Source organism: Acipenser ruthenus, chromosome 8 (assembly GCF_902713425.1).
Source record: "Acipenser ruthenus chromosome 8, fAciRut3.2 maternal haplotype, whole genome shotgun sequence".
In the NCBI taxonomy this organism is placed as follows: Eukaryota; Metazoa; Chordata; class Actinopteri; order Acipenseriformes; family Acipenseridae; genus Acipenser; species Acipenser ruthenus.
Genome location: NC_081196.1, coordinates 4,161,010 through 4,186,854, shown reverse-complemented (window position 1 = coordinate 4,186,854; position 25,845 = coordinate 4,161,010). Strand labels below are relative to the sequence as shown.

The 25,845-nt window shown below is 37.9% G+C and overlaps 2 protein-coding genes across 55 annotated transcripts; one reads left to right on the top strand and one right to left on the bottom strand.

Moving 5' to 3' along the window:
• Nucleotides 1–207: 207 nt before the first annotated feature.
• On the bottom strand, nt 208–8,755 carry LOC117406934 (lebercilin-like protein). 5 transcript variants are annotated; one of them, XM_059028108.1, is made up of 8 exons: nt 8,695–8,755; nt 8,395–8,453; nt 4,562–5,097; nt 3,369–3,506; nt 2,891–2,975; nt 2,158–2,258; nt 1,831–1,948; nt 208–1,475 (listed from the first exon to the last, which is right to left on the bottom strand). In XM_059028108.1, the coding sequence occupies exons 3-8, from the start codon at nt 5,009–5,011 to the stop codon at nt 691–693; spliced, it is 1,677 nt and encodes a 558-aa protein (XP_058884091.1). In that variant the 5' UTR covers nt 5,012–5,097; nt 8,395–8,453; nt 8,695–8,755; the 3' UTR covers nt 208–690. The 5 variants fall into 5 exon arrangements, with proteins under 5 accessions (XP_058884091.1, XP_058884087.1, XP_058884088.1 ...); XM_059028104.1 differs by lacking the exons at nt 8,395–8,453; nt 8,695–8,755 and adding an exon at nt 5,630–6,163; XM_059028105.1 differs by lacking the exons at nt 8,395–8,453; nt 8,695–8,755 and adding an exon at nt 5,630–6,163 and having other exon boundaries at nt 208–1,460.
• A 1,160-nt stretch (nt 8,756–9,915) lies between these two features.
• Nucleotides 9,916–23,315, top strand: LOC117406935 (adapter SH3BGRL-like). Of its 50 annotated transcripts, none has more exons than XM_059028111.1 (15): nt 9,919–10,079; nt 12,499–12,684; nt 13,113–13,193; nt 13,654–13,725; nt 15,383–15,457; nt 16,141–16,182; nt 16,835–16,864; nt 17,197–17,220; nt 17,754–17,780; nt 18,443–18,469; nt 19,203–19,229; nt 19,574–19,600; nt 20,368–20,397; nt 21,452–21,527; nt 22,057–23,315. In XM_059028111.1, exons 1-14 carry the CDS (start codon nt 10,035–10,037, stop codon nt 21,485–21,487), a joined length of 729 nt encoding a protein of 242 aa, XP_058884094.1. In that variant the 5' UTR covers nt 9,919–10,034; the 3' UTR covers nt 21,488–21,527; nt 22,057–23,315. The 50 variants fall into 50 exon arrangements, 49 of the variants coding, with proteins under 49 accessions (XP_058884116.1, XP_058884113.1, XP_058884111.1 ...); XM_059028110.1 differs by having other exon boundaries at nt 15,383–15,466; XM_059028109.1 differs by having other exon boundaries at nt 9,920–10,079; nt 15,383–15,472.
• The last annotated feature ends 2,530 nt before the right edge of the window (nt 23,316–25,845 follow it).

Sequence of the window (25,845 nt, the reverse complement as noted above, 5' to 3'; positions counted from 1 at the left end):
ATGTGTCCCAATATGAGACAATGGAAAGGACAAACTACTACACTGCTCACAAGTTTATTTATTTATTCTGTATTGAAAACGAGGTAGATGTGAAATGTTCTAGGTGTCCAGAATACAATTCTGATTATGACAGAAGTGTCAAAAAAGAAAAACACTACTTTCCTTTACATGTGTTGTGCAGCTGCTGTATGCTACGTATCCAGGATATATCAATAAACACATTAATTACTGGAAAAAAAAAACCTGCCAGGTGTATTCTTCTCCCATCCAATTAAAACTAGTGAACATTTGTTGTTAAACTTTATTGCTGAGTTTGGCCAAACTTTTGTTGTGAAATGCCTCTATTCGCATTTATCTACTCAAGAACAAAGACATATTTTCAAAAACAACCTTCCTCTCACTTTTCTATAAAAACAGACACCTTTTAAGTTTAAAAGAATTGTCTTCTCTTTGACTTCTATAGCACTGAGTGCGAAGGAATTGCTATTAAAAAAGACGTGGGTTGAGAAAATGTGCAATCACTTCTTTTTAATGGGTACATAAACAGCAAACAAAATGAATAAATCACATCTCAATTACTTTTACTCTAATTACTGTAATTTTAGTATTGGCAACATCAAATGATAAATTACATGTTATTGGAATAATACATTGCTTTTGTTGAATAGCTTCAGGCAACAACAAAAAAGCTCACTTTTGTTTCAAGCGATTGGTAGGCTGTGTCATTGTCGTCTTTGTGTACAGCAAGTCATTCTTCATCAAGTTAAAGTCACAGTCCTTTGTGTGTAAAGCAGGGTTTGCATGTGCATTGCAGTTTGCTCTTGCATTCCTTCCCTGGCTATAGCCGCTAACCCTTGGCCCCACATGTTTGCTGTGCAGCATATTTCTTTGACCAAAAAGTTCTTCCATCAGACTGCTCTTTTTGCTTCTTGCTGCTCCTCCCTTCATCTCCAGTCCATCTCCATTCTGCTTCGGCACTGCTGTGGCTTTGGAAAAGGATGGTTCGTACCCACTTATTCCCAAATCCTCACACTCTAGCTGCCCACTGGCTTGTTTTGTGGGGGTTTTGCTCCAGCTTGTGTTGCTTAATTTGGAGGCAGTCATCCCATGAGCAGGTCGCCCGTGGTGCAGGTTTTGGACAGTCTCTTTAAATGTGTACTGTCGCCTCTGCTTAATGGGGGGGTTATTGTTCTTAGCAGAGGATTCCACTGTATTGGAAAACTCTGGAAAATCATACAGCTCGTCAATACTGTTCTGGCTTTCTTCTTCATTGTGGAGCATCTCACTGTTTTCTTGAGTCTGGTCTTTTCTTTCTCTCTCTTCCATTTCTAAAGCCTCCCGAAGGAGCAAATCATGCTTTTCTTCGTCCTCCCTTTCTCTCTTCTTTTGTTCTTCCAGGCTGACGAATTCCTCTGTTTCTTCCTGGCTTGCCTCGTCTTCATCATCTTCCTCTTTGTTTTCTGGAATGAGTTGATCTAAAATGAAGGCTGGTTTTAAGGTCAGTTGGAAACTAAACAGAATGGTGGTATTTGGTAGCAGTTAGCACATGATGTGTCAAGGGTTTCCATGATCCTTTATTGTAAATTATAAATGCACCGTGCCCATATCATGTGTGTCAGTAGTCAACAACAGTGAAGTTGTGACTGTTTTTACTAGCATTTTTTATACTACTGCTTTTGAATTATATACAGTCCACTTAGCAAAGGTAATTAATAAATACCTGAAAATTTAAATACATGAATCTATCTCAGGTAAGCATTACTTTAACTAGGAATAAGTACCATTAACTAATTAATTCAGACATATTTAATGAACCCATTTGGTTCTCACCGTGCTCTGGTCTATAAGAATCATCTCCTCCATTCAATCTTTCTTCTGTTTGCAGCGCCTCCATTTGTTCGTTGTCACTTATCTTTTCTTGATATGAATCATTTGTTATCATATTCACCTGTAAATAAAATAGGTGCTTAAATATGAAAGTGAGACCAGGGCCCTGCCACTGGTGTACCGTTGGCTTGTTTTATTAAAGTAAGTCTTTAGAACGCAACGTGTTCTATTCAGTTGATCTAAATACTGTAGCAGACGTTAGTCAGAAATTAGAGGTCTTTCTACCTGAATCTGCATAAATGCTTAAATTAGAAATACAATTTGGATTACTGTATCTGTCTCTTCTTCCTTGGCATTGGGTACTGAGCACGGAGAGGGCAGTGGTGGGTGGAAGAAATCATCTGTCTGAACAGATTTTGCTACATTTCTCACTGAGGAAAAAAGAAACATACTAAAATACATTTACACACCATCACAAAATAAATCTCCAACTTCTTATGTGCTCTTAAACGGTCTATAAAAAATGGTATTAGCTTTAGAGAGTGTCTGTGGATATTACAGGGATGTAATTAACACTCCCATTGCATAGCCGTTTGATCCACTCCTGGTTTTACTTAGACAACACACCTGAGCTTGTTACCTCTATGCTGTGGCTATTCAAGCTCGTGCTAAAACCTGGAATGGGTGCAACTGCTAGGCAATGATAGTTTGATTTCCATCCTTGTATTAACTCCAGTTCTCCGCACTACCAAGACAGATCTGCACAGTCTGACTACAATTTAAAGTACTGTATTTTTGCCAAATAAAAGTGATGAAAACATGCATTTAACAAAATTTGGCTTGAATCACACTTGGAAATGCACAGGTGGTTTTCATGAGGCAGTTGCAGTTTAAAAAAAGAGGAACACGTATGTTTTTTTTTTTGCTGTAGCTACAGGTGCTATTAATGAATGCAGTGCAGGTTAATTTACCATGGGATCTGAAAATGCACTTTGTAAATTGCACAGTAGTTCTCTATACAGTACATGCACATTTCCAGTGCACTACTGAAATCACTGCCTACCTCTTGGCAGAACGTCCCTCTTAGAAGAGCCTTTCAGCAGCCTATTTGAGTAGATATACTGAATTTCCAATTCTCTCTCTTTCTCCTGAAATAATTACAGTGTATAAAAAAGGGCAGCTGTTGTGTTGTTGTTGGTTATTTTTTTCTCAATAAAAATCCACATTTTGATAAAGTGTTACTTTTGTATCTCTCCATATCATCAGAGGGGGGTAATGTAAATCTGAGTATAGGTTTGATAGGGCACGTGATCAATTCTAGGCCAATGAATACCCAATTCTTACGAAACAGGCAGAATGACAGTAGTAATCTCTTGTGAAAAAACACATTGGTTTAATAATGGTGTTTTGGACAATAGTCCATACAATGCGGGAAACCTGAACCAAACCCATGGATACCATTACAAGTGATTACATTCTAGTCACACCAAGGTTACCTATAATCTATGGTAAACATTTCCGAAGTGACTAACACCGCTCACCCGGATCCTGTTATTGAGAAGATCCAACTGCATCTGCAAGAACTTTGACAGTTCTCGAGATTCCAGGGTCTTTCTGCTTTCTGCTGCCAGGTGACGAGTAAATGAAGTGTTGCACAGCTCAAGCTTTTTCTCTAGTTCCTGTAACAATTGTAATGAAATATTTGTAAGCTACAATGATATCAAACTTCGAGAAGAGGAGTATTTATTGATTTATCTTACAATTCTGCTATCACAGCGGTGTGTTTGGGAGGTGTCCTTTGGCTGGATGTCTGATTAGTTCTAATAAGATATCTAACCTCTATCTCAATTTAAACAACCCATGGGTGGAATCTCTTTAAACAGCCATGCTAGTCATAATCCTCTTTACATAATCCCACTGCTTTACTTTCCTTGAACATCAACATCAGCATTAACAACAGCACAATGCCCCGTTTCACAGGGACGCACACCACTTCCATCACAGGTGGCATCCTTCACATTTGTTTAGAAATAGGTTCTCCACAGCAGATTTGTTTTAGTCAGACTGTGAAATCACTGCATAAAACCAGCATGTATTATTATTATTATTATTATTATTATTATTATTATTATTATTATTATTATTATTATTATTATTATTATTATTGTATTTGTACCAAAATATACAAAACCAAAATAATTCTTCATGTTGATGTTGGGCTGCTGTGAGGTTACACCCAGCCCATAATGTCAAAAGTAGACCATGTACATGTACATGTACATGTACCTGACACTATAAACCCACAAGATCAAATGACACATGTATGTTTGGGTGTACTTGATTTGTTTTAATTAGTATCTGCTTTCTGTTTTGTATTTATTACTTACAGGAGGCACGTCAAGTCTTATTATTATACAGGTGTCGTGTGACAACTGTTAAATAATAAGGGTATACACTCCTGTAGTTTACAGAAATGTATTCCTTTACTACTAATTATAACCTTGTAATTCACAGCAGACCATCTGTTCTTCATCAACAGAATCATGTCATATCCTGGCAGACCCTCTCTAACTCATCCACTTTCCCCTATGAATCATATCACTGTGGAATGAAAGTCAACAATATATAGATCTAAAAAAATGTACTATTTAAAACAGAACAGCCACTGCCTTAAAACAGCATGAACTCCGCCCCTCCCATCCCCTCCCTCTTATAGAATGCAGAGACACAGTACCTGAATCTTCTTTTCCTGGTATCCAGTGTTGACTCTGAGCACTGTTAGCTTGCGTGCAAGTTCCTCCCTCTCTTCCAGCTTCTTGTCCTCCGAGAGCTGCTGCAGCCTCTGCAGGCTGTCTTTGGTACGCAGCAGCTCTGCTTCGCTTGCTCTCAGCTTGTGGGACACGATGTGGTCCTGCTCCTGGGACCTGCGAAGCTGCTCTTTCAGGCTCTTCACCTCATTGCTGTGGCGAGCCATCATCTGAGGCAGGCTGCTCTCGGAGTCTTCAAACTTCCTCAGAGCCTTGGCGTGGCGGCTCTGCAGCTGCTTCAGGAGCTTGTTCTCCAAGTCGACGGCATTCAGTTTCTTCTGCAGTTCGTGCAGGTCGTTGCTCAGCTTCTTGATTTGGTGGAGCCGGGCCGACAAGATACGTGCTTCAGGCCCACTCCCTGGCTTATGGGAGATCATGCTAATCTGAGGGATGCTACCAGTTCGGTTGTTTTTTACATAGCTGGTCCACTTTTGCGGATTTCTCAATGGATTCTTATTTCGAACTAGGGAAAAAGTAACAAATAACAATAACAAAATGATTTACACTGAACCTGTGACCTTGAGGCAGTATGAAAATGATTCGGTGCCACTGTACTTACAGAAGAAATATCAGATTGCACACTCATACTGTACTGTTAAAGCTAAATACATCATCAAGATGTATTTGTGATGGTTTACTTGAGTCACACAAACTAGTAGCACCCCTGTAAATTAGATTTAATAGAGAGATAAACCGGTGAGAGTTTGAGAATGGAGCTCTTTATATTTAGGAACAACGTACAAGCAGTCATTTTAGAAAAGGCTGTATGTTATGCCTTCTGATTTGTTTGGTATATGAAGGCTGTATCTATGCATGGACATTCCTAATGTTATCGACATCCTTGGAGGGGAATTATTTTTACATGCCTTGTTACTATATTATTTGTAATAGTTTTTCAATTGCTCAGTTGCTGGCGTATGTATTTTATCCCTTTTCAGAATAAAACACAGTGGCTTGTCTATATTACTACTACTACCTCATACACATTCTCTCACCTTTGACTGCTGGCAAACTCTCCCTGTTCTCATTCTGCTTCTTCCTAGCTGAGAATGGTGTTACGCCTGAACTACACTGAGAGCTGTCTGAACTGTGCTCGGACTCGAAAGACTCTGAGTAGTCCGGATCGGAGCTGGCATCCCGAGACACGCTGGGATTGCTGCTGCTGCCACGGCTGTAGCTAGTGATCCTGCTGAAAGGGGTCCTACTGGGGGAGCAGGATTCTGTTCTGTAAGCTGTGCAGACACCGTCCCCACTCCCTGTCTCACTAGGGGATCTCTTCTCAACTACTGTATCTGACCTTGCGTTAAACATGCCTCGATTTACAGCACACTACCTGAAATTACACAGACAGTAGTTGACATACAACAGCAGCTTTACTGGGGAAATTAGATGGCACACGCGTCTGTAAGAACTTAAGACTGGTGCATTTAACACTGAAAAGTGAAACCTTTCTAAACACTGTCAAGTGTAGATTAGTGTACCACACACCACTATATCCTGCTGTTTTATACGCCCTTTGTAAGAGTACATTTTTTTGGAACATTTACACATTTATCATAGCAATATACTATGAACAAAATGTTGAATATATATATATATATATATATATATATATATATATATATATATATATATATATATATATTATTAAAAATCAACTTATTTTCTTTCATTAATTGTATTATCATGTTGTTTGTTTTATTGATCAGTATAGCGGTATGAATTAGAAATGAACTCAGCTGGTAATTTTGTCAAAGGGTTATGAGTGCAATGTAATTTTTGTCCATTTAACATGTTGGCATTCACTGGCTGCAGATATTATTACTGTTCAACAGGATTTCGGGACCATTTATTAAAAACACCTTTATTTGCGAGCTATTGCATTAAATATCATCTTCCATCTTATGGAAAATGTCTGCTTGGCCCAAGCCATGTAGCTGTTCTCCACACACCCTTTTGTCCATCATTATCATATGATTATTATTTGGCACTGCCCAGCCCATTCAACTGTAAAACAAACCTCCCTTTATGGACGCCCCCGTTTAAATATGTCAAGGTCAAGAGGCTAAACAGTTCATGTTTTGCTTCAGTAAACCACGAAAACGTTTTTTTTTTAATCGGGCCCTGTATATTTAAAAAGAAAATGTGATGGGCTAGGTTTTATATCAAGATGAAGAAGAAAAACATTTCTTATGTGCCAGCACACAATGCCCAGCGTGCAGTACACTGAAACGTGGGACAGACTGTTGGAGTCCAGCTCCCTCTATGGGTCAGTGCACAGCACAGGCACACAACAGCCCTTGCATGACAGGAGCGGCTCTTTTTGTTTGTTTTCAACTAAGCCTGTTAGAAGATGAACTTGACCTATTTATTTAAATTCCAAAACAAGACTAAACTTTTTTTTTTTTAATGTGGTTTATAAATGACACCAGTAGGAGTAATCCAGTGCCCATCATCTTTCGCTAGCTTGTGTAACATGAAAAGCGTATCAAAACAGCAACAAGGAAGTGCTTTAATTAAGATTACAAAAAAGCTCAAGCCAAATTGCAATTCTGCAACATTCTATACCAGCACATTGTAGCAAACATCACTATGTACAGCTCCCAGGGCTGAATTATTCCTCATAACAATCACAACTCCCTATCTGAATTAGATGCTTGTGTTTTTTGTCAGACTAATATCCAACAATGTCTAAAGTTAAATTTAGTATTGAAAATGAAAATAAAGCAGTTGCATTTTGGTAGACACATTTGCATTGAGGCAGGGATAGTACTTAATCTCGGGAGAACTTCTCAACATTACACCACAATCATGCTTCAAACCTGCCCTAACTGGAGGGACCACAAAGCCCCTTTCATGCTGGCATGCTCTACCCAGGTCAGAACCTACCCGGGTCAGGACCCGGTGGTTGGCTATGCGATTTCACACTGCTTTTTGATAAAGCAGGGTTGACCTGGGTGACAGATGCAAGTACACAATGTGCATATCAATGCCCTGGAAGCAGCTTGTTAAGGACGCTTCCATCCAAACTTCTCTGGATTGAACCATTGGCCCAAATGCTGATTAGAGCAAATGATTCTTCAGCCCTGCTGCAATCTGGCTCATGGTGTGGCTCAAGCAACAAAACGATGGCTAAACAGAATAAACAGAAACGTTCCTTGCGGAAGTGAAACCTTCACGTAGGCACAGCTGTTCGTTATTTAGTTGGCTCATGAACGGCCGTCATCCATCTTGTCTCGCTCAACCTGGTTCAAAGCGTGTCGACCCACCTCAGGAGGTGGGTCGACATGCTGTAACTCTGGGACCCGGGTCAACCCGGGTATGACCCAGGTATGTGGTTTCACACTGCGTGGGATTGTGACCCGGATAGCCAGAACCCAGGTCGGGACCCGGGTGAAGTGCCAGTGTGAAAGGGACTCCTTCTTCAAGCCAATCCAATGCTCAGTCCTATACGACATACGTTGATCACTAAACTAATTCCCATTTAATGTATTTACATGTACTGTATTTTGCAAAAAAAGGTTTTTATGCTTACATACATATATACACGTTTTCTGAAACGATTCAGACAATGTAAAGGCTACTCTAGTAACTGGCCTTTGTCGTTCAAATAATATTTATCAGCCGCTTCATGCTTATGTTAAAAATCCAAAGTTACAAATGGAATCACCGCGCTATGCTGCTACTTTGTTCCGTAGTCTTTGTACTTAAGCAGGGAACCAAGTTTAAATGGCTGACAAACCGCAAAAGTAAAACTTGCCTTCTATAAATTTCACTGGAATGGTCAACGCCTCTGTTTATTTTCTTTGGATGCTGTGTCTGAAAAATAAACAAAATTAATATTACACAGATTCATTAACATTGTGTTTGAGCAATACTATTCACAGCATGCAAAACAAAACTAAATTAAATAGCCGATCTAAACGAACTCTGTTATCCGCAAAACAGCCAATATAGACAAATATGGAAAATATAGTTGAATAATATTTTTCAGAAATTAAAATATCCCGAGATATTGACTGCTTGCGTGAAACTTTAAAGTCTCTCTTCGTGGTCTTACATTCTGTCGCTTGAAGAAGCGTATTTTTATAATATTGGTCTCCTTGGCAACAATGATGCGACTCTCCGTTCCTTGTGCAAGCTGGGAATTGTAGTCTCACTACAACTAAGTAGTAAAAAAATACACTGAAACTTTTTTTTTTTTTTTTTTTTTAGCTGCTTATTAAGTGAATGTCAGTGCTTTGAAAAAAATACTACTGTTACCAGAGAGCATTACACCAATTATCCAACAGTTTGGAATTCTTGTACTTTTTGAATTTTGTAGCCAAAAAGAAAGCAGGTTGATTAAAAACAAAGGTAAACTGCCAATTTTCAGTACTAATGTTGAAAAACGTGTTTTAAAAAAGCTATTTACAATTGAGGGGGCCCCATTTAATACTAGTGTCAGCATATCAACAGATCTAATCTATGTGCCGCACAACACCGTAGGAACCACCTGCTACGTTTGGCAAGTATAGTTTGCTAAATAGTTTACAGGATTGCGTTAAGATTTCTTGTTTGGATATCTTTTAGCTTAGTGCCAAATTTGTTCATATGCCAATCTTTGCTTTCTACATATAGAATATTTTACAACGGTAATGTTATATAGCAGTACATTGTACCTTATTATAGCTCAAGAAAACATGATCTGAGCTGCTTTGTCAAAGAGAGGTAAAACATTTAAAACCTTGGTCAGTCCACGACAATAACCCATATACAAAGTGTACCACGATGAAATAGCACGGTAATCTTGCTGATTTTCCGTGGTTAAGCATTTATGACGATTATACTTTAGCATATATTTGGGCTTTACAGTGCTTACCTATGCGTTACCATGCTTTCAATATGCTGTGTTGCACTTTGCTTTGATTTTGCTATGGTTCACTTGTGGGTTAACTTTGACTTTGACACTTTGACATGGAGAACGATATTATACGGTACATTGCTTTTATGGTATAATATTGTAATATCACATGCATAGTGCTATAAAACTAGCGACTTTGTAGCAATCATTCGGTGGAGGTAAACATGTGCTTAATGTAGCAGCGGTAGACCTCAACAGAATACCACACCATTGGCTTGCGAAGATCTCTTGCCTTATTTGTACATGCTATTTTGCACACTAGCATGATGGAGGTGCACAGAGAGGGGGTGGGTCTGTTTGGAATGTTTTTTGAGTGACAACCAGATGTACCAATCACTTGTCGTTTTGGGAATTCCAAAAGTTTGCCAAAACCAATCCTGAATTGAACAAGGAATGTAAGGATTTTTTTGAAATTACCATTGTGGTTTGGTTGAAGTTCGCAGTGGAACTGCGTCGGGTTTAGATAGGCACTTTTAAAACAACAAAGTGTAACAAACATGGTCATCAAAGTTTATTTAGCGACTGCATCTGGCTCAACAGCGGTAAGATCATATTTATTTATTTATATTTATTTTTTTTTAAACAGAAATTATTTTGCATGCATATTGTAAACTTGAAAGTCCGTTAAACTATAGCAGTCATTTATATTGCTAGAATAACGGTCTACTTGGTTTTTACACATCATTAAATAAAGAAAATACAATGTATTTTATTTTATATAAATGCGTTTTTAACTTCGGTAAAGTGCATTATTATTATTTTGATTATTATTATTATTATTATTATTATTATTATTATTATTAATAATAATAATAATAATAATAATAATAATAATAATAATAATAATAATAATAAATATGTACCTCAAATATTTCTTATAGTTTCAAGGGAAAATCGGGATCTGATTTTAAAAGTATGGCAATGTATACTTTGCACTTGCTATCCGTGCTTTTTTTTTTTTAACTCATTGTGACGATTTTGCAATCAATTAACTTTTAAGACCAAAAAATACAACGAACAAAAAGTCCATAGACAGACAGGGACACACACACACACACACGCGCTCACACACAAACTTGTGTTTCCTAGGGCTATATCTAGCTCGCAGCTGATCTCACATTTCAAACCTGCACTAGCAATCAATCAAACACTAACCAATACTTACCCCGCCCCCTACACTCATCAACAGACTGAGCCGCTCTAGAAAATTCCAAAATAGAATACATAGAATCTCGGTGACTATTTAGTACAGACTAAATTCTGTACTCATATCTGTATTCAGACAGGAAGAAACAGCTTTCAGAAAAGAGTGCTTGTCACTGGTTAAGCATGTTGGTTTTGATTTGCCGTTGTTTAAAGATGCAGTATTCCACGATCATTTTCACGCCTATGTTATGTAACATCACATTTTGCTGCTGATGGTTATAAATGGAAATTATTTCATATTCAGATTAGTCCTTGCAGCTGAGGGAAACGGGCAGTTAGTTCAGTAAGTCTGGAAAAAAGGTGGTCACGTGGTCATGTTTTACGCGTGTTGCACTATTTTGAGAAATGCACGTTGCATTGATAAAGTAGAAAAACATTTTTTTTTGTTTGTCTAGGGAATGTGCTACAGAACACTGATAGAGTTGTAGTGTTTAGTAGTGCTCTGGCATTAACGTGGCTTGCAATCAAGACATGAAAATAGCAGCTTGTCTCATCCTTTAAAATGTGATGTGATGACATACAGGTGCCTCTAAAGTTGTGTAAAGAAACCCTCAGCATCCCATGTGGTGTATCTATCAAGAAACTGTTTGAATCTAATAGTATTATTAGGATGTACTGTAGAATTGGCAAATGCACATTTGCACTGCAGAATCAGCTGTTTAAATGTTCCTGTTTGGTCCACTGAATGCATGTTTTTATCTTGAGTCAAAGCCTTATTTTTCATTTGTGTGACCATCGCTGAAGGCAGTTTGTATTCTCTCTAGGCTCACGAGGCAGGATTTTATCAACTCCTTGCACGTTTATTAGGGAGCTGTTATTTGTATAAAAAGATATCACCCTCATACAGTGTTATAATGTATTTGGGTGGGGGTGAAATTAACACATTCATTTCAATAAAAAACAAAAGAAAAATCCGGTCACATGTTCAGTATTGCCTTCAAACTAATGTTTATTGAACCCGTTTTCAAATATGCACATCATAATCCACTTAATGCATTTCCATAAAGCTTTGTAAGGTACAGCACAAACCAAAGCAGCGCCACTGTATGGTGAAATAGACACATTTTTGTATATTTTCACTGCAAACCTTTCAGCCAGAATACAGACTCAAGCATACTCGAAGCCACTATAAATAATCTGGTGTCTAAATACAGTCCTTCAAATGGATTATCCTGAGAACCCTCCTTTTGTCTCCAGTGGATTTGTACCCAGTTTCAGAGCAAGGCCAGTGTCCCAGAAAGACTTTATAACCAGGGTCTCTGAGTCCTTAGTTTAACCTGGCTTGTATTGGCTGGCAGATGTACAAACTGTAATATATCTAGCTGAATGCACTGCTAATCTGACAACAGTAACTGGTGTTGTATTAGTCTAACACATGCTGCAGGGCATTTTGTTTTGGATCAGAGCTCAATTTTGGTAAGATGATCTCACACCATCCAACAGATGTTATCAATTTTTGATCACCGCAATGAAAAATTACAAAACAATGATACATTTAAAAAACAAACAAACAAAAAAACAATAGTAAAGCATTTGCTCATCAAGTTGCAAAGTAACAGATTAAACGGCGATGCTAGACTCATTTTTGGATTTGTTTAAATATCTAAAAGCTGGCTATCCCAAATGATGGAGATCATTAGTTTTATTTATGTATTTTCTATTCCATTTTTTAATCCATTATGACATTCTTTACATTCCGTGACTAGGGCTTTTTGAATCACAGCTATCACAATGCTGATTTCCTCTTCTACCCAGATCAAGAAAAAGCAACAAGATGTGGTGGGGTTCTTGGAAGCCCTTAAGGTTGACTATACAGAATTTGATATTGCCACAAACGAAGAGAACAGAATGTGGATGAGAGAGAACGTGCCTGGAGAGAAGAAACCAACAAACGGAATCCCCTTACCCCCGCAGATCTTCAATGATCAGAATTACTGCGGGGTACGCAGAACGGTTACATTATTAAGTAACACACAACATAGATAGTCATGCAATTACATTGTAATAACGGGGTAATTACCAGTGACCATTCGTATACTGTGGTAACTGCTATATAATTACATGGTAAAGAACTATACCTACTATAAATACATGCTCACAGCATGGTCCAGGCCATTTCCATGAAATTACACACCTACCATGTTATTACATTGTTATACATGCATGTAATATATAGGAGCTAGCAGTTATTCTTATGAGTGGTGTCCTGCAATGTGTGCCATAACATGCAAACCAATCACACCAAGCCAATGCTTTAGCATGAGCAAAGCAGTTCAAGAGAACATAAATAAACGATGGCATCTGTTTCAGAAGTGTGTGAAATGGAGAAAGGGGATGCTCTCATTGAAAATGTTCTGTCTCTTTTGTAGGACTATGACACTTTCTTCAACGCCAAGGAAGACAATGAAGTGTTTGCATTCCTGGGCCTCGCTCCTCCCGCAGGTTCAAAGGTCTGAGAGTCATTCTTTATTTTTACTATTTGTATTCATCACTTGTGCCTCAGAAATCAGTTATCAGTTAGTTGAAATACTGGGAAAATGGGCAAATAAATGGCTCTTGTTTGACCTGTATGGTATAATTACACAAATGGGTTCATATGCTCATGTAATGGGATTACCCTTATACTCAAGATGCTGAACTATTTTAGAAAATAAAAAGGGAAAATCTAAATCCATATCAAGGCTTAAATGTGATCTATTATCAATATTACTGCCATAACTTACCACACTGCATATTTCTGAGAAAACAGTGTGTACAGCAGTGTATGCCCATGCACCTATATGCACATCTGTACCATAACGAATCAGCAATCATAGAGAAAGAAAGAGAGCTCTACCACGTTCTGATTGAGCATGCAGTATGACTTGGTGAGGGTGCACAACGTTAAAGATGGTGTTTTTCTTGGTGCAGGAAGCCCAGCTTGCAGAAAAGGCACTTATTCTTCAGAATGGAAAAGATCCAGAGGAACATCACAAAACATCAGTAATTTAACATTTGAATAACATTCCTTATTGACCTTTACACCCCTTCTCCCTGTGCACATGGCTGTCCCTGTTTTTCAGCACGTCCAAACACTGTTCTTTCTATCCTCTCCATCCCTTTTGGTAAAATTGTTCAGTTGTGAATGAGTGATCTACGGTCTTAAAATCCAGTCACAGAAAGATGTTGACCTCCTTCTACTAACACTGCAGTATCGCATGCAATTCTTTTTTCCTGGGTGTGGGTTGCAGTGCACCTGGGATAAACAAACACACTTAGACCTTTACCCATACAAGTCATTTGATTTTTTTCAGCATTTGTTTTAAAACTCTGGGTAAAGCAAAGATGGTGTGTTTTGATAGTGGTGGTTTAATATGTTTTGAGTACATGTTACAATGAAAACCCATGGTAAATATGGACCTGTTCTAATTTGCACTGCTTGAAAGTAGAAATATGGTACAACCCAATAAAACTGTGCTTAGAAATTATTATATTGTAGGGGTGAGCAGAGGAACAATTGCATGTAATTGTACTGGTTATCAGAGATATCATACTTACATGGGTAGACAAAAGTGGATTGATAAGTAAAGTTGTTTATTAGTAAATTGTAGAATTATAATAGAGGCATGATCAGGCATGGAATGGGTTAGTTGGCCCCAGTGTTTAGCAGCTGTTTGTTTACCACTTGATCTGCATAGAGTGGCAGAGGCCATTGTAAAATGCTGTTATCTACTTCCAGCTTTGGTTTACAGTAGTGCTGGTGTTTTTCTATATATAAATTGTAATATGAATTTGAATATGAATTGCACAAAACAGAGGTAGCATAATCAGTGCTTTCCCACTCTCCCCAGAGGGCAGGTCTCAAACCAGCCCTGACGATGGTAACATTAATACAAGCCCTTATCATTTACAGTGGAGACGTTTTCTTTAATTTTTCATGTTTTTGAAATGACAATCCAAGTTCAAGGTTTGCCTCGTGTCAGAGGTAGGAGGCTGACAAATACGGAAAATACTTGCCTAAGGCCGTTTGGCACTTGTCCGTTTTAATTAGAGGAATCCAACTGATAGATGACGTGAATAGCTGGAGGATGCTTTTTGTTAAACATGAACGGTTATAGGATTGAAAGAAACTGTCTGAAATGTTCAGCTTTGATCTGCTTCTTGTAGCTCGGAGGTTTGGAAGGAATACGTTCCTGTAAGAATGCAAATCAGGATCATCTTGGGATTTCATCTGTTTGTTTTGCAAGGGCTCGTGTATTTTCTGTATTATTATTATATGATTTGAGAGAATGCACTGATGCCATCAGTAAAACAACACTATCTGCAACAATGGGATTATACGCAGTGGGTCCTAATGAGAGATCTTGGGGATGAACATCCACGATTGTAGAAAAGTTTCTTTAGTTGTATTCAGAACTACTGCAGCTTTCACATGCTGCACATTATAAGTGAACTAGCATTAAGTGCAGGCTAAATAACGTGCTTCATTTCAGTGCTTTTAATGGCCATGGACTTCTGGTATAATGAATATTCTAGACGTGTCATTTTTAAGTGTAATAGACATGACAATGCACAAAAATGATGATGTCCCTTCATGAAATCCATTGAAGCTGACCAGTGACAGTCTTATCCACTTTGCACCCCGTTGTTGTGTGAACAGGCAGAGGAATGTAATGGTGATTCAGCGGCCCCTGAAGATCTTCACAAGACGTCCGGTCCAGGAGAAGCTGCAGAGGAAAGCGAGGAGAGCGTAATTCCACGTTTCTGCAGTCAGAAATAACATTAACGTCTTACTCTGATGGCTCCGTTTCACTCACCTTTAACCTGTTTCATCCCAACCTGCTGTGTTGTTTCATTTAACCATTAATTGGAGGTTCCTTTTTGGAAGTTGTGACAGTCAACTCAAAATGTTTAAAACAGCATTCATTTTGAAGGGTCTACATTAACCGGTGACTAAAACTAGGGACGCATTTGAAGTCCCTGCTTCTTAAAACACGTGCATGACAAAAATGACTTGCCTTAAGAATAACAGTTGATGTTATATTCTAACTTCTGTTTCATTGTTTGAGGATTTAATATAGATCACAGAAGCATATGTGTATAAACACTGAACTGAATGTCATTTTTATGTTTTCGTACGTTGCTAGTGACTCTACTTTTTGGTTTTGCAGTACAGCTCTTCCATATCTGCTTCAGTCACTGCGTGTATAATTGTACCATGTTAGTTTCCTATCTATGCATCTATTTTATAATGCACAATGTTTTTTTTTCAAAGTTTTGGCAGGGCAACTTCTCAAACTCCATGGAGTTCACTCAAACTGTTTTAACATTTCTAAAATTTCTAATTGAAATCGTGACTGAAGGAGATATTAAAGCATTATTTCTTTCACTTATAATTGGAGGCTTTCCTTTTCATAGATGAAGGAACCCAGCGAGAAAGAAGAAGAGGTTGAACACAAGGTATTTCTCTCAGTAAACTTGTTTCATTCACTGCAGATTATTTGTGTGCTGGTGCACAGGAGCTATGTAACCAGCTCACTAAACTTAACCATTAGAATCTCTGACCTTTAATCCATAAACAAGATAACACGCATCTGTGTGCTGAATGTGCCAGCCAGGGTTTCATATTTAAACGTTTCATAAAGCAGCTTGCTAGCAGTAATAACATAGAAAGCTTGGAATTACTGTCTAATGTTTTTTTTATTTTATTAAAAAAATGTAATTTGAAATGAACATATAACCATTTAAACAAGGAATAGTGTACCCCCAATGTTATATAATACGGCTGTAATTTCATTCATATAAACCACAAGAGCACAAGCAGTAGCTGCGCTCATTCTTCTCAGTTCACAATTTCCTTTGTCTTTGATCTTTATGTTGTCAGAAACTCTTTAACCTGGGAAATGGCTGTAAGAAGCCACCTGCACCTGCATAACTAAGGAACTCGGAAAAGCCACTGTCATTATCTAATTTGTAAAGACTTCAGAAGTAATTAATGGTTTGTTCAAAAAGATTTTGCAGAGCTGTCAATGGGGAGTTAATAAAAATGATGTGTCTTAATTGTTTGCGGGTAGTTTTACCCATTCTTCTTGTTCTCTGTTAACTTCAACAGGAAGAGGACGCAGAGGAGCCACTGACAGAGGTTGGGTTAATTCATCGTTTTCAACATGAATCCTCTTTTTCAGATCCTGATCAGTTCCCTGGTTTCCTTTCCCATTAATACTAATGCTTGTTATTTACAGTATTTCTCAATGAACCGAAATGTATTTGCTGTGCACATAGAACTCCAGCTAACAAATATAAATTAACACATACTGTTTGTAAAGAAATATCTAACTTCTAAAGACTTGTTAATTTGTGTTCTGTTTATCCTCCTTTTTGCCTTCTCAAAAAGCTTCCCTCCCTCCATTCCTTTCCCTTTACCCTTTTCTAGCTTTTAATTCCCATATTTCTCTTTCCATTTATTTTGTTTAGGATGAAGAGCATCCTGTCACTGAGGTAGATTCTATTGCCTGTCCCCTTGCGTCTTTATCCCATTCCCTTAGACTGCAGAAGTTTGTATGATTTACACACGTAACTGCATCAAAAATCAAGCTTGTTGTTAACATTAGGTATAATGACCTTATAAACCATTTAATGCATGCATGCTGTTCAAACTAAGAATCAGATGCAAACTACAGGTGCTGCTGAGAAGTGGTATGGGAGTCTAACCAGAATAAATGTTGTCTTTCCTTTGCAGCAAGAGTCAATACAGTCCTGTAACCTCGCCACACTGCATTAGCAGTAGCGCAGTTTACTGTCTTTTGAAAGAAATGTTAAAACGTCTTCAAAGAACCAGCCAGACCCATTGAAGAAGAGCATCCACCTGCTACTTCCTATCATATATCAGAGCTTCTACAGAAACAAGACTGACTGTTAATACTCCTTCAATTAGACTGTTCTTCTTCTCAGTGTCTTTCTAGCCAGCTATCTTGCAATCCCTTTTTTCTTGCTTTTTAATCACCTTGTTTTTCTTGCTGTCCTTTGCTTAGGATGATGAAGAGCATCCGGTCACGGAGGTACACTCGTTTTTCTCTTCTGCTTGTTATATTTTGTCTTGCTCTTTTCTCGTATTTTATACCTAGAAGTGATACTCACAATACTATTAATAATAATTAAAGCAATCTTCAGTGAGATAGCCATGTCCCTGCTTCCCCATCAGCATTTCTCTTGTTCTGTATTTTCTGTGTCTCTTGGGTTCATCACCACAGCTTCAGTGGTGGATTCTTAAATGTTCTTAAATGAGTTTCGTGGTGAGATGGTGGATATAATAGATATAATAACTGTGCCCTGTAAAAACATGACCTGGTAAAATATGCTTTTGGGATTCTTTTTTGTAATGATTTGATTTCTGTGCAACTAATGGTGTAAGTCAAATAAGAAATCTTCATAAAAATAACCTGACTTAAATTGCTATCAAATGAAATCAGTTAATTGAATGTGTTGTGTTTGACATATGACCATTCCGTTTAGGTATTTCTACACTTTCATTTACTGTCATGATATTATATACAGATATGATTTTGTCTACTTTGAATGACCACATTTCATTCCACTGTTATGTAGGATTAGAAGCCTGGCATTCTTTTATCTTCTATAAAATCTCTGCTCTTTCCCCGTTGTCAGTAAAACCTGATCACATTCCTTCAGTGTCTAACCACCTTTCTGTTTTACTGTGCAGGATGAAGGCGAGCAGCCTGTCACTGAGGTAGATTCCCTTTCATGTTCTGTCTTTCACTTCTTAAACCCTGTGGATTCCCCCGTTCAAGCACATTAAGCCAGTCCACTCCCTTTGTAAATGTTGGTTCTCATTTCTCCTTTCCTCAGATTCCTTGCCTGAACATTCCTTTTCCACCCCCTTATCTGTCCCTCTTCTGAATTGTTCCACTGTATTTTGTCTCCTTTATTTTGTACTCTTGCTTGCTATGATTTACCTATGTAAGCACCATGCTATAGGAAGAAGATGAGCTGTCTGTCAGCCAGGTAGACTGAGTTCTGCGTTTCCTTGATGATTTTACCCTGTACTGTCTAATTCCTCTTTCCATTATTTCCTACATTCCTTTCCAGTCAGAAGCAGTAGCATTAGGGTAGTGTTTCAATCCATGTTAGCAGGTTTCTTCCAGTCCACTTTATCATTCAGCCTTTCCGACTGTCCTTTGTCCTTTTCTCATCAGCCACCTCCTCGATTCTCTTTTCCATTTCACATTCCCTTGCAATAATTCATCATTACCCTTTCTTTTTCTGATTCCCTCCATTCCTGTGGTTCTTCCCTCATCCCTCTCCCTTTTCTCTTCCACCTTTCCAAATACACATTCATTGTTGAGCTGTTCCGTGCATTATTTCCCCTTGATCATATTGCTGCTTCCCTTTCTGTTCTCAGTTTCCACTGCATGTGTTTAGATTTTCTTATCCCTCTGATTTCATTGCTGTCCCCTTCTCAGGATGAAGAAGAGGAGCCGATCACTGAGGTAGACTCATCTTGTGTGCTTATCCAGTTTCTTTACACAACAGGCATCCATCCCTACCTTTGTTTGCTGTTGTCCTCCCCCGAGCTTTAGTCCTGGGTTACTTGTTTAGGGCTGCATGTCTCAGCAAGCTGGAAAAAAAAACTGTTTATGCTGAATTTTAATGTGAAGGAGTTCCTAATGTGGTGTGGGTTGCATGTATCTCCTTCAGTCCTTTAACTTATTTTTAATTTCTTTGATGTGCCATCAATTTCAAAACTTTTTTCTTACTGTTTTTCTTTGTATCCATTTATCCAGCTTTTACCTGCTTTTAATGTCACTCTTTGCATTGCTGTCCCCTGTTTTAGGATGAAGAGGAGGAGCCCGTAACAGAGGTAGAGGCAGACTTTTACTGACTCTCTTACTCCATCACTCGGCTTGTCTAACTGCAAAGACGATCTTTGGCACTGAGTGCTGGGCTGATCTTGGTCACCAGCACCTGACTGGATAAATGGGACCATATCTCGATGCTTAGTGCAGAGATTTGAATAATCAGCCGTTTAAACCTCATCCCAACATTTCTTATACAAATAATAAACTGCCGTCTTTCACTGAACCTGGTTTGATCTGCGGAATGGGGATGTCAGACTGGAAAAAGGTCTACACCCACTCTGAACTCTTTTAAATGTGGAAGATCAGCCCTGGATGCCATCACGTTATTGATAGACAACGTTTCGAAAATCCAAGATATACTGGGATGCACCTCCTGCTCATGATTTGAATCGGCCATTTTCTTACAAATACAGAAATTGCATGTTCAGCCAGTGCCAAGTCCGTCCTGCTATCAAATCCGTCTCTTCATTAACCTCTTCATCAGCTTCCTTTTAATCTCCACCATAATTCCTTAATCATTTACTTTGAGTTCTTTCTTTTACCGAGAACCACCTTCTTTTGTTGTGTTCTTGATTATTTAGCTTTTCAGTCATTTCTTGAATTTAAAAACGTGTATTGAACCATTCATCATCCATTCTCTGGTTCAGACCATCTCTTAAACTTGCTCCTTTTTTTCTTTCATTGCTAACATCTTTTCAGTGGGTTTCTTGCATTCAACACATTTTTCTTTCGTTCCCTTTTCTTTCAAAAACTCTTCCGACTTGCAAAGGAGGAAGAAGAGGAGGAGCCAGTGACAGAGGTACACTAATGGAGCCGCCACTCACGCCCGTGCCATGTGACCTGAACGCCCTTTTGCAAAGTGGGATTATACAGACGGGGGCACATCACATCCAGTGCTACCAGACACTAGAAATATTCTTACAGTCCAGCTGGCAAACATGTTCATGTCGGGCTAGGCTGTGTAATGGCTGTGTGGCAGACCAGTGGTCACTTTTGAATGCGCCTTGGTTATCACACTTGCTTGTCTTGTCTCTTCGTATATTTTTTAGACACAAGTAATGAATACTGAATGTGCTTGCACAAGAGTTTACTAAAAGGAAAAAAAATGGTAATGTGACAAAACTAGTGTATTTTCTTTCTAGTTTTGTGACAATACAAACTTTCAAGTAAGGAAACTGGTAATTAGCTCCCCCTGAGAAATAATCTGGTGGGCATGATGGATATCAACAACATGGATCACTCGTAAGACAATGCATTTCACAACAACAAGGTCACATCTGGATCGTACAATTGATGTCATTTAAATACCTTATATAACCCAGTGTCCTTATAATATTAGCAGTCTGTAAGCAGTGCTGCCAGCTAGTGGATGTCCTGTGTATTACAATGCCATGGTGTCAGAATTCCTAAGAAGCACCCCCAAGCTGGTTTGTTTTCTGGTGCTGGCATACTTCTGAGAGGTTCCACTTTGGTTTTTGTCCACGTTTAGGCCATCTGCATGTCGCATGTGTCCAGTGTATTTGAATTGATTCAATCACTTGCCATTGTTCAGCTTCAAGTTTCTTTGAGTCTGCTTCAGGCTCTTCTGGTTTAGGGGCTCAGACCAGCACATCATCAATGTGCAGGACCTTTAAAAAACTAAATGTGTCATGTGGGTAAATGTGGGTAAATGGTACAGGATTCAGAATATTAAGATATATTTGTAATATTAATCAGTATGTATGTAGTTATTCTGCCCGCTCAAATTTGCTTCTGGCATTTACAAAAAAAACCCTGTTTTCCGTTAGTTTAATTTCCCTGCTACAGTACTTGCTGTCTTTAATATTTTGGGCATCCTTTCTTTCTTCTGATAGGATGAAGAGCAAGGCGAGGCAGCTACAGAATCTTAATTATGCTTTTCAGTGCTTTTCCTTTGCAAAGGTTTTTAAGGTGAGTGGTGTAGCCCAACTGCTTGTTGCAGTACAATGTTCAACCAGAAGGTGGTGATGCAAGATAAGAAAATACTATAGCAGTCAAATACTATTGTATGCATTTAAATGTATGTGTTCTTTACATATTTACTCTATGTAGCAGCCCAACCATTAATTATAAAGGATATATAATGTAGTAAATCAAGTCCTGTATACAGTAAGAACCACAACACACCGTGCCTTCAGTATTATTAGCACAAATGTTATGGGGTCTGACGCAGCGATAAGCATCAACAGGTGCTTCATTATATGGAGCCAAATGCAGAGCCACAAAACAATAACCATATCACATTATATTGAGGTGTGAAATGAAGAGAATTGGGTGTACTAATACAGTAATAATGCACAACACAATAATAAGCGTCTGAATGATTCAGTCAACATGTTGAAGTTTGTCATGCCATTGTTTTGCACTGTATTCTATTGCAGTTTAAGTGCTGCATTAAAATGCAATTAGGAGTAATTTAAATCATGAACTTTTATTTCAGGAAACAGAAGCCCCTTCAGCCCAACACCTCCTCCCTGGATACACACCACTGATCTACACAGCACAGACACAGACTTCTCCACAGTCACAAGCCTAGGATGTAAGAAAAGACAAGGATATTTTCTCATCAGCTGCAGCCTGTTTGACAGAAAATCCTTTTCAGCATGATCGTGGATTGCTGCCTGTTTACCACGAGGCTGCTTAAGAACACAGTCGATGCTTAGATCCCTGGAAGAATAATGTTACCCTTGTGTGTGCCGTGCTTTTCACACAGAGCCACTTCCCATATGAGAACAACGGCAGAGCGATCTGCAGTAAAAGTGCATTTATTAGGAGCAGATGGTCTGACACAGTGTTACAGAACCGCAGCGTTTACCTGAAATGCAAAGAAAACAAATCAGGGTGTTTTTTTTAACGTTTTGAATGAAAACAGACAACTTAAAACAGAAATATTTGGAAACTTAACTTACTCTGTCATTGTTTGCAACATATATTGCATTGCTGATCCTGTTCTTAATTATTAGTTTGTTAGTTAGTTATTTTTATGCTATTGATTGTCTTGCAACAGCCAGTGCAACCACTGGTTTTGCTAGAAAATGTCAAAAAGGAAAAACAGGCCTCCCACAAGGGTAGTGTAACAGTGTCAGGGTGTGGGGTTTAAAGATGTTCTCTACTTTAACACCACTAGTAATATACTATATATTTGCACCAGTAACAATACTATGGGCCATATTTATTCCAGTCTTTAATTAGCTCATATTTCTTGAAAGGAGAAAAACACCTAGTGACTTTACAAAACTACGTGTAGTATCAAACAGGCAATGTAATTGAAGTCTCTCAATTACACTCTGTTGAGCTAATTAAAGACTGGAGTAAACGCTTTGATAATAAGGCCAGATATATTTGAACCTATTCAATGCACTTTTATCACAGCTAAATGGCAGTGTTTTTTTTTTCACATGGTGGAAACTCCAGAGTCCAAATTGGAGAAATGGAAGAAAAAAAACAATCTCTGGTTCCCAGTTAATTAGTTCACGGTTTCTAAAGACACTCAACAGGAATGGCTCACTTTGATAATCTAGCCAGAGGTCTCTGTTATAATCTCAATAGCTCTTCTGCAGATGTGGATTTCTCTGGTCATTTCCACCTCCATTGACAGATCACCGATATTACTGCACAGCATATTTGTATAATGTAGTGAGGTGAATTGTTTTGTTTATTGCCAAATCTCCTAGTTCTATAAAATGTTGTAAGATAAAATTCTCCAGTTTTATGTGTGGTTTTTTTTTGCATGAGCAAAGTGGGACCCCCCTTTTTTAAAGTGATTTTTTACTGATATTTTATATATATATATATATATATATATATATATATATATATATATATATATATATATATATATATATATATATATATTAATCATAAAGCTAAATAAATATTGTAGTAGTATTTTCATATAGTTGCCATTTCATATAGTAATTCTGCTTATGATGTAGTCGCTTCACTGCAGAAACCTTCCCATGGTCCCCCGGTGGTCCCGCCCCCCCACTTTAATTCCGCTGCATCTCAGAAGGGCAGTGTTACAATCTCGCATCACGTCACTTGAACTGTAGCTAAGGGAAACAAGAAGTTAACAGCTGCCCTCCCAGATTATTTCAATTTGTAAACGACCAATTCAAAATGTGAGGTTATTTATATTAAATAATCTAGTTTTTGTAACCTAAAATATGAAGATAAACGTAATCTAAGAGTAAAATGAAAATTTGAAACAAGCGTAATTACAGGAAGGGTGCGCACAGCGTAATTTTATTTCTACCTTACTGAATTAAATAAGTCTGAAGTAAGTGCCTTGTCATTCAAACACAGTGGAAAAATATGTTTTCAGAAAACATTAAAGACAACAGGTGAATATTTCAACCCTTTACAGGGTTCAGCAGCACCAGGACTTTATCTGGGTGTGTATTGATGACGTTTCTCAAAAAATTGTTGAAGCCTCCCCCCCAAAACTTTTTAATAACAAAACTGCTGCATTAAAAACACTGAGACTGTTGTAGTGACTGTAACAAAAGAGCTGTGCAGAAAATGTGCTTTACACATTTAGGGTGGCGGTATTAGGATCCCTCCACTCTTTAAATCTTTAAAACAGAACCCTGTCCTCCCAGTGCAACACGTTTATATTGTAATGGAAGCAGAAATAAGATACAAACTGGGAATTGCAAAAGACCAGCACAAGATGGTGCTCAAAGCCTACAATAAGCACGTTTAACTCACATTTCAACTTGCCCTAGAAACATGAACAGGAATCACCCGCTTCAATACACTGTGGAGAGCGACATCAGGCAAAACATTAAACACATTGTAGTACTACCAAAAGAAAGCAGGCAAGCATGTCTTTATCAGTGTCTCTCCTCAGTATTCAGAAAAGACTCTTCAGGTCAGAGAGTGTGATCTAAAGGAATAAGATGATTGGATTGGCATATGCCCGGAATGTATGATAGATTTTCTATAAGCAGATGAGTCAGAGATCACACAGACAGCACCTCTGAAATGGAGTCCTGCAGCTACAGGCTCTGATTTCCAGACTGCAGTGTGTATTACAGCTGCTGAGCACATCACGATAGATTCAAATTCAGTTTCAGATTGGTTTTATTCAGTAAAATACTCATTTAACACAGGCAGCATGAGAGATTTAGACTACGTACAGATGTAATGTAATTAAAAATGTTCAATGTTAGATACATATTATATACATATTATATATAAACATATTTAAATACACATATAGTACAGAGCTACATAGATATTTACACATCAGTTGTTCATGCATATATTTTCATACCTATATGTTATACAAGGTAGCCTAGATTTAATTATAAAGTGTTCAGAGTGCTTCACCTTTATTTATACACTGATTCGAGTTCAGAGCCCTTCACCACATCTGTACTGTTTGTACATTCTGGAGGATCATCCACAGCATGTTCCACTCTCTAACACTTTACATTGTGTCTCAAATTACTGTGTATTTACAGAGTAGTAACTTAGTAAATACATGTGTACTTACACATAATTACAATGTTATAATGCACAGTTACTATGTACGTAATGTGAACATTTTAACCCTAACCCGAACCCTAACCCTAACCCTAACCACAACCCCCTAAATCTAACCCTAACCCAAACCCTAACCCTTTTCTAATGCAATTGTGTACTTACATATATCGTGCAAAATGATTTATACATTAAACACATTGTAACGATTCATAATTACATTGTAATTATGTGTAAGCAAACATGTATTTATGAGGTAACTTAATGTAAAGTGTTACCCACCTGTGCCTGTACTTGATGATCTTATTTACTTATTTATTTATTTAGATACACTTTGGACTATAATAACTACATGTAGCTTAGCACTACATTTTGTGATTGTGAGACTGGAACTCCATACATTAGTGGCATGTATTTAACAAAGGTTCACATCAAGTCACCTTCTTGTAAGCACATGTTTTAAAGAATGTAAAAAGATGTATGTACAGTGAAGCTACAGTGTAGTTAATACACTTAGATTTCAAAGTGTGATCCATTCATATTTTAACCAAAAATGCAATTGAAAAAAATGGCCACAAGATAACAGCTCACTACTGTTATTCGGTAGACTTAAACAAGGCTTCAATTAAAAAAAGCAATACTTTCTGATGTTTCCCTGTGCACTGGAGGTTTGTTTGTTTGTTTTAGGTAGAATGTTTTGAGCGAATAGCTACACTGAATATAATCTGAGATCATTTTCACA

Bases quoted from the DNA above. Each gene is read 5' to 3' on its own strand.
- LOC117406934 (XM_059028104.1), bottom strand. From the start codon at position 5,945: ATGTTTAACGCAAGGTCAGATACAGTAGTTGAGAAGAGATCCCCTAGT. The intron at 5,098-5,629 runs GTGAGAGAATGT...CTTTTTCCCTAG, and splicing joins GAGTTTGCCAGCAGTCAAAG to TTCGAAATAAGAATCCATTG. The intron at 1,476-1,830 runs GTGAGAACCAAA...CCTTCATTTTAG, and splicing joins TTCTTATAGACCAGAGCACG to ATCAACTCATTCCAGAAAAC.
- LOC117406935 (XM_059028109.1), top strand. From the start codon at position 10,035: ATGGTCATCAAAGTTTATTTAGCGACTGCATCTGGCTCAACAGCG. The intron at 10,080-12,498 runs GTAAGATCATAT...TCTTCTACCCAG, and splicing joins CTGCATCTGGCTCAACAGCG to ATCAAGAAAAAGCAACAAGA. The intron at 16,183-16,834 runs GTATTTCTCTCA...TAACTTCAACAG, and splicing joins AAGAAGAGGTTGAACACAAG to GAAGAGGACGCAGAGGAGCC.